The 22,161-nt window shown below is 38.4% G+C and overlaps 1 protein-coding gene and 1 pseudogene across 1 annotated transcript in view; one reads left to right on the plus strand and one right to left on the minus strand.

Annotated features, from left to right (window-relative positions):
• Positions 1-22,161, minus strand: part of ANKIB1 (ankyrin repeat and IBR domain containing 1) — a 142,371-nt gene that overhangs the window by 89,473 nt on the left and 30,737 nt on the right. Inside the window, exon 3 of the mRNA XM_006834302.1 lies at positions 6,647-6,829. Coding sequence (XP_006834365.1) covers positions 6,647-6,829 — 183 coding nt within the window. The remainder of the gene's footprint in view (positions 1-6,646; positions 6,830-22,161) is intronic.
• LOC102833069 lies at positions 7,964-20,771 on the plus strand (annotated as a pseudogene).

The raw sequence follows: 22,161 nt of genomic DNA on the forward strand, positions 1-22,161 counted from the left end.
TAATCCTACTCCTAAGTATATATCCTACAGATGTTAAGAGCAATGACATGAATAGACATATGTAAGCCTATGTTCACTGCAGCATTATTCACAATAGCATGAACATGTTAACAACCTAAGCACCCATCAACAGATAAACGCTTAACAAATAGTTGGATACATACTATGGAATGACAAAGAATAATGAGGAGTGCAAGAAACATACGTGGATGACTCTGGAAGACAATTGTTGTTGCTGTTAGGTGCCATCAAGTGGGTTCCGACTCATACCAGTCTTATGCACACAGAATGGAACACTGCCCACTCTGCCATCTTCACAGTCACTGTTACACTTGAGTCCAATGTTGCTTCCACTAAGTCAGTCTATCTTGTTGAGGGTCTTCCTCTGTTTTGCTGACCTTCTACTTTACTAATCTTGATGTCATTCTCCAGGGAATGTCCCTTCCTGATAATATGTGTAAAGTATGACAAAGTCTTGACATCCTGGTATCTAAGGAACATTCTTGCTGTACCTCGTCTGACACAGATTTGTTTGTTCTTCTAGCAGTCCATGCAATAAATCATTTGTCCTACAAAATTCTATCTGGATCTCCAGTATTGTTTGCATCACAACCACCATATTTTTTAATTACTGATCTTTCCTCTTTGTTTCCAACTTTTACATTAAAATCACCAGTAATTATCAATGCATTTTGATTACATGTTTGATCAATTTCAGACTGAAGAGGTTCACAGAATTCTTTAATTTCATCATCACTGGCTTTAGTGGTTGGTGCACAAATTTGAATAGCGATGTTAAAGTGGTTTCCTTGTATATGGATATTATCCTATCATATACAGCATTGTAATTCAAGATAGAGCTTTAAATGTACTTTTTGGTGATTAATGCAATGCCGTTCCTTTTCAATTTTTCTTTTCTGGCATAGTAAACCATATGATTATCAGATTAAAAATGGAAAATACCAGTCTATTTCAGCTCACTAATACCTAGGATATCAATGTTTATGCATTCCATTTTATTTTTGACAACTTCCAATTTTCTTAGATTCATACATCCCATGTTCTCTGATTATTAATAGATGTTTCCAGCTGTTTCTCCATATTTTGAGTTGTGCCCACCAGCAAATGAAGGTCCTGAAAGCTTTACTCCATTTGTTTCATCATGGTCAACTCTACTTTGAAGAGGCAACTCTTCCCCATTTGTATTTTGAGTGCCTTCCAATTTGAGGAGTTCATCTGTTGGCACTATATCTGACAATATTCTGTGCTATTCATCATGCTTCAATATTCAGTATTCTGGTGCTGACAGTGACCCACTGCTGCTCATAAGGTTTCAGTGGCATCTCCTTTTTCCTAGTCTGTCTTTGACTGGATGCTCAACTAAAACCTGTCCAACATGTGTGTACCTGCTGGTATTTAACATTAACGGTGGCATAGCTTCCATCATAACAGCAATATGCAAGCCACCACAGTATAACAAACTGACAAAACAAGTAGTGGAGATTTATTAAGCAAGAAGGTATACTATAAAGCAATCTGCAAAGACTGAAAAATACATTTAGTGTTAAATAGTGTACACTAGAAGAAAAATAGTTCTTGAAGGAGAAAGACATACTGCCTTCATGAACACGTAACATATTCAGTCCTTGCAACAGAACTGTAATTAGGTCATATGAAGCATTGCTCAGTCCCAAATGGGCACTAGCTCTATTTTCTGCAGGAAGGATTAAAATGAAGGTGCCTTCCTCTTTCCTGCTGCATAGATAAACTGCTTCTATTTTCAGATTAAATACAAACCAACAATAACTTCTCAAACCGTCAGTCCTGATACAAAGGAAGAAAAGGAAACTACAAAGAAAGAGCACATAAAAGTAAACCTCTTTTGTACCGGTACATACTGCTACTACCATAAGGCCACTGAAGAACTGTGAAAGAGCCTGACATATGGTGGCTCTGTAGGATGAGCACCGGACTTTGAACCACAAAACTGGTGGTTCAAGTCTAACATCTGCATCAAAGGAGAAATAGACGGTTTTCTGCTTCTACAAAGATTTATAGCCTAGGGAATCCATAGGGTTGCTATGAGTTGGAACTGACTCGACAACACTTAATGACAACATGTTTTGATATGATGTATAATATTGTTGTTGTTGTTAGGTGCCATTGAGTCAGTACCGACCCATAGCGACCTTATGCACAGCAGAACAAAAAACTGCACGGTCCTGGGTCAACCTCACTACTGTTGCCACAGTTGAGTCCATCGATGCTGCCACTTGGCTAATTCATCTCATTGGGGGTCTTCCTCTTTTTCTCTGACCCTCCACCTTACCAAACATGATACCCTTCTCCAATGACTGGTCCCTCCTGACAATATGTCCCAAGTATGAGAGATGAAGTTTGGCCATCTTGGCCTCCAAGGAGCACTCTGGCTGCACTTCTTCCAAAACGGATTTATTGGTTCTTTTGGCAGCCCATGGCACCTTCAATATTCTCCTCCAACACTATAACTCAAAAGCATCAATTCTTCTACAGTCTTCCTTATTCAGTCCAGCTTTCGCATGCAAATGAGGTTATTGAAAATACCATGACTTGGGTTGGGTGCACCTTAGTCCTCAAGCTGACATCTTTGCTTTTTAACGCTTTAAAAAAGTCTTGTGTAGCAGATTTGCCTAATGCAATACATCATTTGATTTCTTGACTACTGCTTCAAGTGTTGATAGTTGATCCAAGAAGAATGAAGTCCTTGCCGACTTCAATCTTTTCTCGGTTGATAAAAACGTTGTTTATTGGTCCTATGATGAGGATTTTTGTTTTCTTGACATTAAGATGCAATCCATACCAAAGGCTGTGCTCTTTGATCTTTGTCAGTAAATGTTTTAAGTCCTCTTCACTTTCAGCAAACAAGGTTATATCATCTGCATATCTCAGGCTGTTAATGAGTCTTCCTCCAATCCTGATGCCATGTTTTTCTTCATAGAACCCAGCTTCTTGGATAATTTGCTCAGTATACAGGATGAATAAGTATGGTGAAAGAACACAACCCTGGCACACACCTTTCCGGATTTTAAACCATCCTTGCTCTCTTTGAACAACTGTTTCTTGGTCTATGTACAGGTTCTTCATGAGCACAATTAAGTGTTACAGAATACTCGATCCCCACAATGTTGTCCATAGCTTGCCAAGATCCACACAGCTTACAGCCTTTGCACAATCAATAAAGCACAAGTAAACATTCTGGTGGAGTCCTGGTGTGGCACTGTGGGCAAATGTGTTGGACTGTAAAGTCGTTTGAGTTGCATGGTCAGTGGTTCAAGTTCACCAGTTGCTCCTTGGAAACCCTATACAGGGTCACTATGGGTCGGAACCAACTTGATGGCACTTAACAACAACAACAACAAACATTCTGGTATTCTCTGCTTTCATTCAAGATCCATCTGACATCAGCAATTATAGTCATAGTTCTATATCCTCATCTGAATCTGACTTGATGCTCTGGCAACTGTCTGTGAATGTACTGTTGTAACTATTTTTTTCAATTATCTTTAGTAAAATTTTACTTGAATGTGAGATTGGTGGTACTGTCTGATGATTTCTGCATTCCATTGGGTCACCTTTCTTTGGAATGGGCACAAATATATAACTCTTCCAATTGGTTGGCCAGGTAGTTGTCGTTCAAATTTCTTGGCACAGATGAGAAAGTGCTTCCAGTGCTACATGAGTGTGTTGAAAAATTTCAATTTGTATTCCATCAATTCCAGTAGCCCTGATCTTTGTCAGTGCCTTTTCACCTTGGACTTCTTCCTTCATTACAAATTGGTCTTGATCATATGCTACTTCTTTAAATGGTTGAACGGCAACCATTTCAACCCCTGTGCATTCCTTCCATCTTCTTTTGCTGCTTTCTGCATCATTTAATATTTTGTCCACAGAATCCATGCACATTACAAGTTGAGGGTTGAATTTTGTCTTTAGTTCCCTCAGCTTGAGAAATGCTGAGCATATTCTTCCCTTTTGGTTTTCAAACTCTAAGTCTTTTCATTATACTATTTGACTTTGTCTTCTTGAGATGCCCTTTGAAATTTTCTATTCAATACTTTATCTCCTTATTTCTTCCATTTGCTTTAGCATCTCTACGGTGAAGAGCGAGTTTCAGAGTCTCTTTTGACAAACAATTTTGATCTTTTCCTTCTGTCTTGTTTTCTTAATGACCTTTTGCTTTCTTCCCACAACTCTTTTGGTCTTCAGTCATTTGTGTGTAATTCATCAAATGTGTTCTTAACATAATCTCTATATTCAGGTCTGATACATCCAAGGTCATATTTTGGCTCTTGTAGATTTGTTTCATATTTCTTCAGCTTCAGCATGAAATTGCACATGAGCAATTGATGATCTGTTCACAGTCTGCCCACTGGCCTTATTTTGGCTGACTACATAGGTCTTTTCCACTTGTTCTTTCTGATTTCTGGTTATTCCATTGGGTGAGGTCCATGTGTACAGCTGTGTTTTTGTTATTTAAAAAAGGTATTTTTTGCAATGAAGACATCATTGGTCTTGCAAAATTCTATCATGCAATCTCCAGCATCATTTCTGTCACCAACGCCACATTTTCCAAGTATTGATTCTTCCTATTTGTTTCCAACCTTTGGATTCCAATCACCAGTAATTATCAATACATGTTGACTGAATGTTTTATTAATTTCAGACTGAAGAATTTGATAGAATCCTTCAACTTTATCATCACTGGCTTTATTAGCTGGTACATAGATTTGAAGAATAGTTGCATTAACTGATCTTCCTTGTAGGTATGTAGATATTATCCTTTAACAGACAGCAGTGTACTTCAAGAAAGAGCTTGAAATGTTCTTTTTGATGATGAACACAACGTCATTCCTTTTCAATTTGTCATTCCTGGCATAGTAAACCATATGCTTGTCAGATTCAAACTGCCAATACCAGTTCATTCAATTAATTGTTGTTGTTGTTGTTAAGTACCATGGAGTTGGTTCCGACTCATAGTGAACCTGCACAGGGTTTCCGAGGCTGCAAATATTTATGGTAGCAGAAAGCCTCAACTTTTACCCGTGGGACAGCTGGTAGTTTCGAACCACGGACCTTGAGGTTAGCAGTCCGATTCGTTACCACTACGCTACCTGAGCTCCTTATTCAATTCTTTAACACCTAGGATATCTATTCTTTATGCGTTCCATTTCATTTTTGACAACTTCAAATATTCCTAGATTCATACATTGTACATTCCATGTTCCAATTATTAATGGATGTTTATAGCTATTTCTTCTCATTTTTAGTTATGATGCATCAACAAATGAAGGGCTCAAAAGCTTTACTCCATTCGCATCATCATGGTAGTCTTCTGCAGCTGTACTCTTAGTGCCTTCCAACCTGACGGGCTCATTTTCCAGCACTATATTAGAATCTTGGTGTAGTGATGTATGATAAGCACTGGATCACCAGGTCAGCTACTCCTCTGAAATTCTATACAGGGTTGCTATGAGTCAGAACCCACTTGACGGCACTTAACAACAACAATAACAGTACCTGACAATATTCTGTTGCTATTCATGTTTCAATATTCAATATTATGGTGCTATGTGACAGTGTTCCACTGTTATATTCATAAGGTTTTCAAGGCTAAATAAACAATTAGAAGTAGCCCGCCTCTCCTTCTTCCTAGTCTGTCTCAGTTTGGAAGCTCAGATGAAACCTGTCCTTCATGGATGACCTTGCTGATATTTAAAATACTGGTGACATAGCTTCCACCATCACAGCAACATGCAGCCACTAAAGTATGACAAACTGACAGACAAGTACTTTAGGAGATACTGCTAAACTGTCCTAAAGGTTCTCTCAATTTTCTTTTCTTCCAGTACTATTTTAGAGACTCCTTTTCCCTCACTCTTGTGAATGGAAGCTGGTATGGAGAGATAACTTTAATGCGTTGCTTTTTGTATATGAAAATCATATATGGGGAGGTGCAAAACTAGGTGAGGGAAGGCTGGAAAGGTAGTCAATACAGTATTTGTTTTTTTTTTTTCATTTAAAATGAGAGCTACTGTGGTGTGTTTGTTGATAAGAATAATTCACAAGAGAGGGAGAGACTGATGAACACAGAGATTGGAATCTTGGAGCATCAGTGGTAGACAGGATTCTTATCACACACGAGCACCATTATTTATATATAAGTGGATGTTTTCACATATATGGGAGGAAAGGCTTCCCCTTGGGGTTTTCTAGATATATTGTTATACTAATGGTTAGATGGAGTCCTGGTGTGGTGCTGTGGGTTAATGTGTAGGACTGCAGAGCTGTCTGAACTGCAAGATCAGTGGCTCAAACTCACCAGCTGCTCTTTGGAAACTCTATACATGGTTGCTATGTGTTGGAACCTACTCGACGGCACTTAACAACAACAAAATGGTTAGATAGACCCCAGGATACTTAGTAAGCGGAGGTTTCAAAAAGCACATGGAAGAATTCCATTATCATTTAATTCTATTTTCCACGAACTTTATGAAGTCCCATCATATACTGTAAAAAAGATCACACATGATTGATTTTAAAAGGAAAAGACTATATAAAAATTTAAAAATATTATGACATTTAATTTTTTTCATTTAAAAAAACTTACCTCTCGTTTGTCTAATGCAGCATATTCAGCTTCTATTTCCTCAGCTTCTGGATCCCGTGAGAATACCATCTGAGATTCCAGATTGAGAGCCAGGTCTTTATGGTGTTGCTTTTCAGCACAGTCACAAGGAGTATCTTTATTTTCATTTTCAGCAAACAGGTCTCCTCCATGTTTTACTAGAAGCTAAAGTTTGTTTTTTTCAAAAAGTTACAACCACAGATTTAAATTATTTCAGTTAATTAATGCTACATGTTTTTAAGAATACCTTAACAATTATATAATATACACAACAAAAATGTACTAGCATGTATACTTTCTACTGGCATTTGAGAAGTAATGACCCTTGAGTACAAAGCATGTTGTTGTGGGATTTGATAAGTTTATATCCCTTAATCCACTCAATACTGGGGACTTACATCAACTCCAGACTTACACCAAATAGTAACTTTTCCATGAACTTTTGGAAGCCCCCTTGTAGCAGGACCTACAGGTTTTCCCTACTACATGCAAGTCGAGAGCTCCTATGAAAGCTTTCTTAAGCTGAAAGGGCATAAAGCTAAGAAGCAGGTACCTTTAATATGTATGGGGTAAGTTTTTGAGCATTCTCTGACCCAAAAAATAACCTACCAAAATCACACCAAGTAACATGAACATATAGTAAAAGCAGGAAAATATGACACAGCCTATGGTAATGTGTGCACAAATAGTTCCCAGAGAAGGAGCTTGCCTCTCTTGCTGATTGGAGTGTGAGCTGCAAGACAAATGCTGAACACTTGTTTTGCTTTTTGCCTCTTTTTCATAAAAGCAAGAATCCTCTTAGGATGTCTTTTTGTTACTGAGAAGTATGAAACTCCTCATTGGATTTCTTCCAGTTAGTGAAAACAGGTAGGTTTTTTTTGTAGAAGCAAAAGCAGTGTAATGTGACTTTTTGAAAAGAAGGTTAACATCTGTATTACTATTTTTAGCCTTTCTGCTTCACAGATTATTTAATACCTAAACATCAAATGCAACATGAATTTATAAAATGAATTACTTTGGTCTGACTACAGAACTAAGAGAACTGACTTTGATTCTCTATTTTCTCAATAAATTGCAGAAATTTATTTCTAAAATGCAAACTGGGACAGCTTTCAAAGTCATGATTTGATTTATTTTTATAACACATATTAATCATAGGAGAGATTCTAAATTTTAGCAGACAAATCATCTTTAACTTAATGCCTAGTTTTCTTTAACAAAAAGCAAAGACAACAAAACCTAAGTGGCCATACCAGTCCTGAATCTTTGGTAAAGGGAACTGTTAAAAGAACTAAAAATATGGAATCAGAGGGCAGCATTGCCATTCTTCTGGAGGTAAAAAATAAGTGTATGAGAAGCGATGTTGAGAAAAGGCTGACCATCGCAAGAACGTGCTTGGGTACGGGAAGATTTCTTTTTTTGTTTTTAAAACTTTAATTGTGACGGGTGAAAATTTATATAGCAAATTTATTTTCTATTCAACAATTCATACAAATTTGATTTGTGACATTAATTGCAATTCAAACAAAGCAATGGCACTCTTCACACTTCTTCATTGTGTTTACCATTTCTTATCACTTCCTGCCACTAGGTAAATGCTGCCCTTTGATCACAAAGGGTTGCTCTGTCTAGGGAGTGCCTACCTCCCTAGTGTTATTGTTCACCTTACAAGCCTGTCTACTGTGTGGTTAAAGCTGGGCCATGGGGGGGGGTGGGGGTGGTGACAAAGGATCATTTTCTTGGGGGTTCCACCAGTCTCTAAACCACCAGTAAACCCAGCCTTTTTTTTTTTTTTTTAAATGAATTTTTAGTTTTCTTCCATATTTTTCTCTCTCTATCCAGGACCTTGCACCTCCTTATAAAGAAAACAAAAATCCTCACAACTGGACCAATAAATAGCATCATGGTAAATGGAGAAAAGCCTCAAGTTGTCAAAGACTTAATTTTACTTGGATCCACTATCAACACTCATGGAAGCAGCATCAAATCTGCTGTTATCGCTTTAAAGTATTCAAGAACAATTGCCTCATATGCATGTGAAAGTTGGACAATGAATAAGGAGGACCACAGAAGAACTGATGCATTTGAATTACTGTGTTGAAGGAGAATATTAAAAGTACCATTGACTGCCAAAAGACCAAACTAATCTGTGTTGGAAAAAGTATAGTCAGAATGATCCTTAGAAGCAGGGATGGTGTGATTTCATCTCTCATACTTCAGACATATTATCAAGATGGACCAGTCCCTGGAGAAGGAGATTATGCTTGGTAAAGTGGAGGGTCAGTGAAACAGAAGAAGACCCCCAACGAGATGAACTGGCACAATGGCAGCAGCAATAGGCTCAAGCATAACAATGATGAGGATGGTGAAGGACCAGGTAGTATTATTTTCTGTTGTGCACAGGGTCACTATGAGTCAGAACCAACTTGATGGCATCTAACAACAACATCCAGGATCTCCTACTGTGATCCCTTTTTGAGTGATCAGCAGTAGTAGCCAGGCATCATCTAGTTCTTCTGGTCTCAAAGGTTCACCTGGTCCATTAAACATTTGAACTAACTGTTCCTTTGCATTTTTTATTTTCTTCACTCTTCTTGGTTCCAGATGGGCAGGGACAAATGTTGCACCTTAGATGACCACTAAGAAGCTTTTAAGACACATATTGCTTCTCACCAAAGTAGTATATAGAACACCGTGCTTGTAAACTATGTTATGCCATTTGACTTTGATGTTCCCTGAGACTATGGTTCTGAGGTCCCAGGCCAGTACTTCATTCCCTCAAAGTGTATGGAATGGCTAGGAAGTTTTCGTAACTTTGTCCCCTGTATGCTCTGAGTTGTTGTTATTAAATGCTATCAAGTTGGTTCTCACTCATACTGACCCTGAATAGGGATTCTGAGGCTGTATATTTTATTTTTTTCATCTGAAAAACCATTTGTTAAATCAAAATTACATAAAATTCAGATGTGCATAAAGTCTTTCAATATCATCATTTATAGATAAAATCATACGATATACATAAAAACATATTTGGATGTTACATTAAATACACTGCATGGTGGCTGTTCACGATAAGCACTGGACTGAGAATCACAAAGTCAGCAGTTCTAGTCCACCAACCATTCAGCAGAAAAATTAGGCATTCTGTCCCAGCTAGGGTTATTCATGGTATAAGTAGATTTGTGTTATCTTTCAGTAATCCAGAACTTGATTGGAACTTAATCCAACAGCATTTTAGGAGGTTGTGGAACAATATACACTTGTCTGTGGATATTCATCAGCTACATGCTCAAATTTATGATATAAGTAATTCTCAAAGTGAGCACTGAGTGGCTCCTAATTTGCTACCCCTGCTAGAGAGTAAGATCCCCTAAGAACTTGATTGAACCTCAGCATAGTGATCCTGCTTGGTCACCTTAGAGCAGGTGGTGGGCTGGCAATGTCTTGCGTATGGGGTCCCCAGCTGATCTCCTCCCTCCCTGCCTTCCTCGGATGGTGGCTGTTTATGCTGGACGTGTGGCCAGAGACGGGTAAGGATCACGTGGAACCTCGGCAACTTAAGACAGAGCCATTGCCATGCTGCAATGAGTTTCAATGACTGGTAAGACTGAGGAATTCGCACTGACCGCCTAAGACAGGCAGCGTCCCTTAAACAAACAATAAATAAGGAGGAATATGATGCAGACCATGCAGACCCGATCAGGAGGTCAAGCCCCTGAGGGCCCAAGCATTGTTGACCGTCCAAATCATAGGCTCTGAGAATCAGACTTTAGCTACCTAGTAGACATAGCAAACTGTCCCTCATCTGATTATTCAGTAATGCTTGTTAGTAATCTCATACATGAGCCCTGGATATCCACAGACAAATGTAAAAACCTTCCCTAAAAGCCGAGACTGTAAATTCCAAAAAGGCAAGTCCCCCCCAATCAAAAAAAAAAAAAAGCTAAAGAGGATAGAGAGAAACACTGTTAACTGATGATATATGGAGAGGATAATAATCAATGTAATGAAACAAGCTATATGAATGGTTGAATGTGAAGCTGATGATGTGCCCTGTAAACTTTCACTCAATCCAAAATAAAAACATTAAAACAAAAAAACTAGGCATTCTAGCCTTGGAAACCTTATACTGGGTCACTATGAACCGATAGGAGGGCACTCAATAACAACAACATATATACAGAAAAAATATTATTAAATATCAAACTAAATACAGTTTTTCATGAAACATTAAAAAATTGACATTAAAAAGTCTGTCAAATTTAGATGTACTGAAGTGCTATTGAGTTAGCTCTGGCTGACAGAGACCCCATATTGGATATCCAGAATGACTGGTAGTTTTGAACTACAGACCTTGTCGTCAACAGTCCAGTGTCTCTTCTGCCTGCAGAGGCTGTATGTCTTTGCAGGAGCAGAAAGCCTCATATTTGTCCCGCTGAGTGCCTGATGGGCTTGAAATGCTGACATTGTGTTCACAGTTCAGTGCATATTGTACAGAGCCACTACGTTCCCCATGCTCTACTATATTCATGGCTATATTTGCAATACAAATCAATGCATATGTAAAAATAGCCTCTCATGGGTATAGTCCCATTTGTCTTCCCACTCATATCCAGCTTATAAGTCTATCTATGTATTCATTTGTAAACAATTTTATCACTGTTATTGCAGGACTGTGCACATAACAGCACTGACCTTTATTGCCTTTAACTCTTGTACTCCTCCCATTGTCTTCCTTTGACCTTATCATTTTGTGCTGTATGCTGCTTTTCCTTCACCCATACACCTTATACTGTTATGCTGTCTTTCCTTCACCCATGTTAATACATGTAGTCCAGACTGGGCTCCAGAACAATACACTGGACCAGAAGGTCAGTCAGAATGGCAAAGTCTGCAGTTCAAATCCATCAGCTGGAAACCCTAGATAGGGTTGCTATGAGTTGGAACTCACTTGAGGGCAGTAACAACAACAAAACACTCTAGATAGTGATTTACCCCAAGGGGCAATTTCTTGCCTTGAAAGGCAGACTGTCTTTGCAAGGAGTAAACAAATGAGTTTCGGTAAGGCATAAAAATCTGTGTCATTGTAACAGACACCTATAGAGAAAGTCATAATTGGTATCAGAATAGAGTCCAAGGTTATAGTTTTTGTGTTGGTAAAGAATTATCAACATGTATTCTATCTTTGGTACATAAGCATTAGGTGACATGGAAAGGTACATGTTCAAAAGTCTTCAGCTTGCTGAATCTTTGGGACATAAGGTACGGAGCACCAGTACGTAAAAGATCTAGTAGGTGGTGACACATTAAATTGTTGTATAAAGCCAGGTGTGTTGTTTTTACATAAGAGGGACTTCTTCTGAAGAGAAAGTTTTAAAAGGCATTAAAAAAACAAAACAAAACAAAAAGCATTCCAACTAAATTATGTAAGATACAGAGGACTAACTAGGCAAACTGAATATAAATTTTATCCTTATTGAAAAATGTTTTTTAGCCTATCTTGAACACTGGTGGTATATAAAATGCTCTACCTGGTGTGGCACTGTAGGACAAGCACTGCACTGCTAACTACAAAATTGGTGTTAAATCCACCTGTAGCTCCTTGGAAATCCTTATGGTCATTATAAGTCAGAAACAACTAGATGGCACTTAGCATCACCACCACCTGAAAACAAGCTTTCAATTGTCAAGATCTCAACATGTGTACTCATCTAGTATTTAAGACAAGTCCTTCCTCACCCCTTAGATCCAAAATCTAAATGGCTCGTGACTCTGGGCAAGTCATTTAAACCTCTTTTAGTTTCAGTTTCCACAGGTCTATCTGTAAAATGAGATGTAGATAATCTTAAGAGGGAAAACAAGATAACTTCTAAAAGTCTATTCTAGTTTTTAAATAGTCACTTTATCATCTCTGTTTTCTCCATTGCTCTGTGTCTTCCATCTTCTCTCTCTGGCTTTCTATTGGCTCCTGGCACAGGGAGACCAGCCTTCTTTTTAACTTAACATTGCTATCCTTCTACTTACCTAGTATTTTCTTCCTCAGCCACATTTCTCAAATTAGTGATTGCTCTCCACTGTCTCACTATTTCCTTGACAAAAACTACTCCCTCAATTATTCCCTGCAATCTAAACATCAATTCTCCTGAACATCCTAACCAATCCTAAGCATCAATTCTCCAAGTTAATGCTGCAACTACTTGGTTTTTGACCTGTAATTTAACTTCTTTTTCTTGGATTTCTTATCTACACAATATCTTGCTTCTAGCTATCAACTCTATGCAGAAAAATCTGAATTCTAAACCTATACTGTTTCTACCAAACATTTAGCCTTCGTTTTCGATAATCTACCTACCATTTCCTGTGGCTAATTTATTTAAGACCTTAATCGTCATATATCTAAATGAAAATTCTCCCTTCCTTCCGACTGATACTGCCACCACCAGTCATTTCATCTTTCTTTGTAAATGTCTGTTAATTGATGGCAGGCTTCAAAAGCCATCTAAGGTTCAAATCTATATTCATTTTTAAAAAAATGTTTTATTGTGAATCATGTGATAGTTTACATGGGAGAACATTAGTTTTACATTCATCCTTTTGTATATTGTTATATTGCCATGGTTACAATCCCTTCCAAGCATCATCAACCAACCAAAGGGTATACCCTGCAAACCTGCCCCCCAGTCATCAGCACACAGCCCTTCTCCCTCTCTGGCTCTAGAGTCCCCAGCCACTCCATCTCTCCACTTCATCGTCTCTGCCTCCATCTCTGGCATCACTGCTTCTCTGGGTAGGGACCCGCACTCCGCTCTTCTCCTTTAATGGTCCCAGGGACCTTTGCTCCTGGACTGCAAAGTCAATCACTCCCCTCCTTTTGCTACAAAACGTCTACCTTTACATTTCCAACCCTCACATTCAGTCTTGATAACACTTATTCACTATTGTACCATAAGAGACCTATTCCCATCTGCTTTCATCAGCCCTGTATTCATTCTTTAAAAACAAGTAAATTTAATTTTATTTCAATCTAATTATAGGTGTGATATTAGATTATTACAGAAAATGTGAAGAAATCAAGGAGAAAATATCATCCAAGGATAGGTTACTATTGTTCATATTAATATTTTAAAACCACCATCATTTTTAACCCTTCCTCCCTTGCTTATAAACAGACTTAGTCACCAAATGCTACCAGGTCTTTACAGTGTCTCTTGCACTGTCTCATTCTTTCTATTTCCAATGCCACTAAACAAATCGAGGCTCTCTAATAGCTTACACTAGAATTTGTGTAATAATTTTAAACTCCTATCATTTTCTTTAATATATTGATCCTCAACCTTAGTTGTGCACTGGAATTATCTGAAGATTTTTAAATTGCCAGTGTCTAGGGCCCACCTTCATAAATTCTGACTTTACTGGCCAACACAATGTAACTTTTTTGTGTGTGTTGCTGCAGTTAGAATCTCTGTTCCAGAAAAAAAAATTTTCTTTTTTTTCAAATTGTGTGAAAACCACCTGGATTGCATAGTATTCTGATGTGTACATTTTCCATAGCATCCCAATGTAGAGAGCCCACAGACCAGGCTTTAAGCCAGGGCTCCTCAGAACGTTGATGTGAATACAAATCACCTTGTGGTCTTATTAAAATGCAGTTTCAAAACATTTGGGATAGGAGCCTAAGATTCTGCAGTTCCAAAAAGTCCTAGTCATTGATGCCAATAACAGTCTATGGATGATTCTTTACATAGTATGGCTTTAAGAAACAGTACTTTTGGAGTATCCCCATTCAAATCTATTCTATATTACAACGATTACACTAATCTTACTATATTGATATCATTTCTTCAAGCAAAAAAATTTAATGGCTCAATATTCTACAAACTAAACTCCAAATTTTAGGTGTTGATATTTAGTACTTTCTGTTTGGTAAAATTTCTGTCTTCCTATTAAATTATCTTTCTTATTAGGCTTGCACACACACACATACACACACACACACAAAACTCAAATTCCTTCAATATGCATATGCTTAAGACCTAGACTAGGAATTCTTAAACTCTGGCATGTAAAGATTCATGAGAACATGCTAAAAGATTCCTGAGGTCAGTCTAATTTGGAATCTGAAGGGTTGGTGTTGTTATTGTTAAGTGCCATCGAGTCAGCTCTGACCCACAGCGACCCTGTGTAGGGTTTCCAAGGAGCAGCTGGTGAGCTTGAACCGCCAACCTTGCAGTTCAAACAGCTTTGCAGTCTGGCACATTAACCCATAGTGCCATACCAGGACTCCCAAGAATTTGCAATTTTAACAAGTTCCCACGGAGCTGCTGATGCTGCAAGTCTGAATACCACATTTTGAGTGTTGTTGTGGTTGTTAAGTGCCGTCATGCCAATTCCAACCCATAGTGACCCTGTATAGGGTTTCCGAGGGGCAGCTAGTGAGCTTGAACCACAGACCTTGCAGTTCAAATGGCTTTGCAGCCTGATACATTAACCCACAGAGCCTCCTTAAATCATTTAAATTGAAATCTAACCTACTCAAATCATGGGATAATACACAGGATAATAAAGTGTATTTCTCCTTCCCTTCATGCCATTAACAGTTACTGCCTATAAATTAACATGTTGTTGTTATTGTTAAGTGCTGTCAAGTCAGTTCCTACTCACAGCAACCCTGTATATGATTTCCAAGGCGCAGCTGGTAAGTTTGAACTGCTGACTTTGCGTCTCAAAACGACTTTGTGATCTATTGCATTATCCTACAGACCACACAGGGCTGGCCCTTAGTTATTCGGAGCCAGTGTAGGGTACAAAATGGACTGCTATTCACAAGGCCGACAGTTCAAACCCACCAGTAATTACATGGGAGAAAGATGAGGCTTTCTATTCCAGTAAAGTTTACATTACAGATTTGCTATGAGTCAGAATCGACTTAATGGTAGTGAGATTTTTTGGGTGGGGGATTAGCTATTGGAGGAAATAATGAGGTCATAACACTCTTGACTAAAAATTGAGGCCCATGTAGACAAAGCTACTCAACTGCTTAGCTAGGACTATAATTCTTGTATGTTTTCTATAGTTTTAAAACTCCAGGTGCTAAAAACGCAATATAATTAGGTAAGACTCTTCATTCTGATATGTGAATAGTTTTTATGACTTTTCAATGAAGTGTGAAATGCTCAGACAGCTGCAAATAGGTCCTGTGGCTGGAAAGGCAAAAGTGTTACCACCTTTGATTTTTCTATTGACCTCTGTATAAGCTGACACTAAGCAGCTACACTTACAGCTCCGAATCAGCAAGTAGGACAAGAAGTACCCAGGAAATATCTAAGATAGTATTCATTTAAAAAAGGTTTTCGTCTTCAACAAAAACCTCAGCCGCTGTCTACCACTGAATCACTACCACAGCTTAAACAGCTTAAGTGCTAACACAAATGAATGAGGCCTAATGACTAGGCTTGTTCTTGGGAAGTCTACCAAGGGCAGTGGAGGGGAGCCCTAGACTTTTTATTGGACTTTGCTAATAGCCTTAACCTATCACCCCTCTCCTAACTCCTTCTAAATTCAAAAAGAATTCAAATAGACAAACAAAACTCTCAGCAACTAAGAAAAAAAGTGTATTACTGATGATATTAAATCCTCATAAGATTTATGCTTTAGTGGAGTTCTACCTTCATGTGCTATGCATTCATTACTTAGTATTTTTAAATCTGTTGTAAGTAAACCATACAGGACTTCCTATATATTGGTAAGGAGTCCTGATTTGGTCCTGTAGCATAAGCACTTGATTGCAAGGTCGTTTTGAACTGTTAAGGTTGGTAGTTCAAACTCACCAGCCACTCCTCAGAAAGTCTATATGGGGTCGCTATAAGTTAGAACCAAGTCAGCGGCACTTAACAACTACAACATATATTGGTAATATTCTTTTATGTTTAAACTAAGCTTCTGAAGTACAGTCACCTTTATATTCCTCTAATAATTCTTTGACTAGTGCAGGGTTACTCAGAACATTAAGGGTCATATGTCAAACCTGGGCTACTGTCCGTGTCTGTACAGCCCATGACCTAAAAATGATTTTTATATTTTTAAATGGTTGAAAAAGATCAAAAGACTATTTCACAACCCATAAAGACTATAAAAATTCTAATTTCAATGTAAACAATCAAAGTCTATTTAGAACATTGTTACCCTTACCTGTTTCCATATGGTTATGGCTGCCTTCAAGGAGCTCTGGTAGCGTAGTGGTTACGAGTCAGGCTGCTAACTTCAAGGTCAGCAGTTCAAAACTACCAGCTGTTACGTGGGAGCAATACGAAGCTTCCTGCTCCCATTACAATTTATAGCCTCGGAAACCCTATGCCGGGTTGCTATGAGTCAGAATTGACTCCACAGAACATAAGCAATCAACCAATTTCATGCTACCAGTTAAGTTAGTGTAACAGAGACCATATGGCCCACACAATCTAAAATATTTACTATCTGGTCTTTTATAGAAAATGTTTGCTAACCTAGGAAGTAATTCTTTGAAACAGACAAATACTTAAATTAAAGGTGTTTTGTGGCACTGTGGGTTAATGAGCTGAACTGTAAAGTTGGTCTGAACCGCAAGGTCAGCTGTTCAAGCTCACCAGCCGCTCCATGGAAACCCTATTCAGGGTTGCTAAAGGTCAGAACTTACTCAACAGCACTTAAAACAACAATGACATTTATATTTTGTCCTTAATAAGTGTTTAGCCTAGTTTTTCCGATTTTCAAACACTTTCAGTTTAATTCCTCTTTTTGGCTTTTGTTTCATAAACAATTTTGAATAACTAATATATGTAAAACTCAAGATTATTACACCAATATGAGGATTTAATATAAAGTTTCTGGTGGCCACAGATATGAAACCCTGGATCATAAAAACACTACTCTGTAAATATGCATTATGAGTTTGATGCAGTAAGAAAAAGAACAGCCCAATGTAAGTCTAGAAATCAAGAGTGAATACAAGAGTAATGGTGGGGCCAATTTATAGAAACATGACAGTCAAGAAGGAAGAAGAGGTTACAATGGGAAGCTAAGAAGACTGACTTCAGTTTTGTTAAAGTTGAATTTGAGAGACTGGTGGAATATCCACACCAAGAAGTCAGAGCTAGCCTTCTGAGACAAGAACACTAATGTTCCTATATGTAGCTTCTGACACTCTCACACTTGGAGACTCCTAGAACTAAGTTGTGTGTAGGGATTTGTCCATGGACGGGGGGATGGTAACCCTTAGCGTCTGTCTATTACTGTAAGTGCTGTAGAATTGGTTCTGACTCATAGCAAACCTATATGTGGTTTATGAGAAGCAGCTGGTGGGTTTGAATTGAAAACCTTGTGGTTCACAGTCCAGTGCTGATCTACAGCACCACACCAGTATGCAACTATTACAGAGAAAATACTTCATTTCTATGGTTTAAAGTAATGAGCTACAGAAAATTATCTGTTTAAATTATTAATGCACATATTAAATTGTCAGCTGACCTGATAACTCCATCAACTCTTTCCTTAAATAAACACACCCAGAGAAAATATTTTCTACAACTAAACCAGACACATTTCCATAGATGTAAGTTTTTAATAGCTGAAAAGAAACACCAGCTTGACCTTAATCATGTTCTTTATCTTTTTAATGATAAAGAACAGAAGCTAAAATGAGACATATTTTACTGCAGTTACAGACTAAAAGAAAATAAGTCTGAAAAGGGGTCTCTGAGATAATTTTTACATTCTCTATCCCATCCATTTAAGATGAAACTATCGCAGAGGTTGAGTTACTCACTGAAGTCTCACAGAGTCACTCTGAGAGTCAACATTAGGAATCAGTGGTCTTTCCACAATATTGTGACCTACTATCTTTATGAAAAAAATTATTATCTACTAACACTCTTACTCAACCCAATGAGCATTAGGAAAAGAATAAAACACTATAAAAATGTTAGTTATTACAATGGTTATCCCCATGGCCCAAAACTAAGAATAATGATGTAAAATATAAGGTGTTCAAAGTTCAGAAAAATCATCTAAATTATTTGATAGTTAACTTTGTAAAAGTTCTTACTGTTCATCAAAGGAGTATGATAACATTTAAAGATACTTAAAGACTACTATTCTAATAACCAAAGTTATATGGCAAGTTATATATTCAAATTTATTTATACATTCAGACTAAATAACAGTGTAAGGCCTATGAAAATTAACACAAGGATTTCCGGCAATATGTCAGACTAGGCAGATACATTACATGGACCCTTACAACAAAGATACAAGAGGGAAAATAAAACAGACACAGAGGAAAATTCTGGCATCCTGAACATCAGTGAACAGGTTAGAGAGGGGGGTAGAATGATTGCTGGGAGGAGAGGCTGAGCAGGGACTCTGAGAGAGAGACTGACCAGTGAACAGCTGGCCACACTCAGCTCCACCATCTTGTGAGCAGCTTCAGCAGCAGAGGGAGGTCTAGCAGAACAGATTTTCTCAGGTGATGGGAATAGTGTAATTTCGTCTTTTCCCCCAAGCTCCCCTGGTGAGCAGAAGTTGGCCAGCTCTCACCCTCATCACCCCCAGTGCAGACCCTGCTCTCCTGGAGTTTACAGCTATGTGGGTGGGAGCCACACCAATATGAAGTAGGGGCTGGCTTCCCTGCTTTAGTGTGCTGCTTTGTGCTTGAATTCTGGTGGACTGGGCTCCAGATCTACAAAACCTACAGAGCTGCCAGACCAGCATTTAACCAGTTGTGCTGCCACCCAAAGCTTCCCTTTGGTCCTAATAGACACTGAAACCAACCTCATCAAGGGTCTCCACAAACTACTTTCAGTTTTAGTGCCCAGAACATAGATAACACTGAAGTGGATAGAAACTTCCTCTAGGGCCAGAACTGTGCTTTCAGAATTCTTCCACAACCAGCTTGTGAGTTCCCTGAATTACAGGATCTCCCCAGAGATTTTTCCCATCCCAGTCCAACAACTGCACTGTTTGTTTTTACAGATCCAATAACCCCACAATGCCCTAGACAGAACAAATAGTTTAAGCTCACAGGAAAAAACAAGAGACAATGGCTCAAACAAATAGCCAAGATGCACAGCCAGAAAATGATTCTGAGGAAGAAAAGGCAATGGAACTAGCTAAAAAAGAGTTTAAAAAAATGCTTTGTACAAAGAATCAATTGAAATATCAAGGAAAGCAAGGCAAACACAATAAAAACTTTAGAAGAATTCAAGAAAGCACTACAAACTACAAGAACAGCCAGAAAATATAAGCGCAAATTTTGAAACAACTTAAAACCTGCAATTACAAATCCAGAAGATTAATACTAAGATCTCAGAAATGGACAATACATTGAAAGGACAAAGGAGTAGGTGTGAAGCAATGGAAGCCTGACTTAGTGAGCTTGAAGATAAATCTATCAATACTAGTATCCTAAAAAAAAGGCGGGGGGAGCAGTAAGGGAAAATGGCTGGATTTCCTGTGGGACCAGAATGTAAGGTTGGTTCTTCCAGCACTGCCTCCAGGTCTTACCGGAGCACTATTCTTTGCTCAAGACCAGCAGATTGACAATTGCATTTTTTTACGCTCTCTGGGCTAGATATGTTGGATTCCTTAGATGTGGTGAACAAAGATGATATAATAGATTTACTCCCTGCAGGTCCTTCCCACAGAAGACAGATCAAATTTAAATCACTGTGGTTTCCAAGGCTCTTCATATTTGGAAATTCCATTGAATCCATCAAAAAATCCTGGGACAGCTTCTTCTTATGATAGTGGCCACATAGCAATGACCTATATTGGCCTTTCATGCTTAGTTATCCTTGGAAATGATTTAAGCTGAGTAAATAAAAGAAGCTTCCTTATTAGTAGGCTTAAGAGCCTTTCAGCTAGAAGATGGAGTTTTCATGCTGTATCTGAAGGAAGTGAAAATGATAAGCGATTTGTGTACTGTGCTTCCTATATTTGCTATATGCTTAACAATTAGTCAGGCATGGATATGAAAAAAGCCATTGACTATATTAGAAAAAGTATGTCCTGTGACAATGGACTAGCACAGGGAGCTGGACGTGAATCTCATGAGTGCAAACTAAGGAGACTCTAAGTGATCTCCTTCAATTTCATCTTCATTAGAACAGATTTTGTATACTCATCTGTTGTCTCTGTCCCTTTACCAGTAGGATAGAGGGAAAAGAAAACAAAAAACCAATATTTAGGTCATAATATAAATGAACCAAAGAGTCCTGATGCAGTGCTGTAGACTAACGCACTGGACTGCAAAGTTGGTTTGAACCACAAGGTCACTGGTTTAAGCTCACCAGCTGCTCCTTGTTGAATCCTATATAGGGTCACTATGGTCAGAACCAACTCGAAGGCGCTTAACAACAAACAACTGTAAGTGAACCAAAGATGACCTTTGTATATGGCCCCAGGCTATTTGTTTCTTCACAGTAAGCTAAAAAAACCTGGTAGCAACAAACTCAAATTTTTATACATCCATTTCTTTTACAAATAACCCAAACACACAGACATTTAGACATTTTGAGCCTGCCTTCCTTTTATACCTTATAAAACTGCATCCAATATCTGCTAATCATAAATAAACTTTATAGTTATAAATACCTGAAAGTGCTGCTTTGACTCAAAGATTTCCTATGTTGCTGCTTGAGGGTTATCATCTAGGCATGTAAAGCCCCTTCCAACTACCCCTTTCTGCCAAATGTTCCCTTGTCTACTATCCCCACCCCGTTAACTCCCTGTGCCTCTTGTTGCCAGAGCTCATGCTGCCAGAGGTTGTCCCTACATGTAAACTGTCCCAATAAATAGTTTGTTGTTTAATACAACAAAAAAAAAGATCTGAAGAGACCTGAGAGTTATTAGGGACCCCATGAAGAGAAACAATTTACAGGAGATTGGAATTCCAGAACAGGAATAGGCAAGCACAGAGAAAATTGTCAAAGAGTTGTTGGAAGAAAACTTCCCTGACATCATGAAATACAAGAAGATAAGCATACAAGAAGCTGAACAAATCTGAAATAGGATCGATCCCAAAAGAAAATTAAGATATATCAAAATCAAATTTTACAAAATTCAAGACAAGGAAAAATCCTTAAGAGCAACTCAGGATCTGGGTCTGCTTCTTGCGCTGGTCTAGCAGGAGCCCTGGCGTGGCTCTGAGGGTTGAGACAGCATACTACAGAGCCTTATGAACTGCAAGATCGGTGGTTCAAGCTCACCAGCTGCTCCTCAGGTACCCAATCTAGGTCTCCCTTTTATAGTCGGTTTAGTAGGAGTCCCAGCATGGCTCGGAGGGCTGGGGCGCCACTACAGAGCCTCTAGAACTGCAGGGCCAGTGGCTCAAGCTAACCAGCCGCTCCTCAGAAACCCTATACAGGGCCGTCAACCAGGAGAGGAGGGCAGAGTGACCGAAAGAGAGTTAGGACATTAAAGGCATACCTACATTAAGCCACAGATTTTCCTATTATTATTATTGT

This window comes from Chrysochloris asiatica, unplaced genomic scaffold, assembly GCF_000296735.1.
Source record: "Chrysochloris asiatica unplaced genomic scaffold, ChrAsi1.0 scaffold00010, whole genome shotgun sequence".
In the NCBI taxonomy this organism is placed as follows: Eukaryota; Metazoa; Chordata; class Mammalia; order Afrosoricida; family Chrysochloridae; genus Chrysochloris; species Chrysochloris asiatica.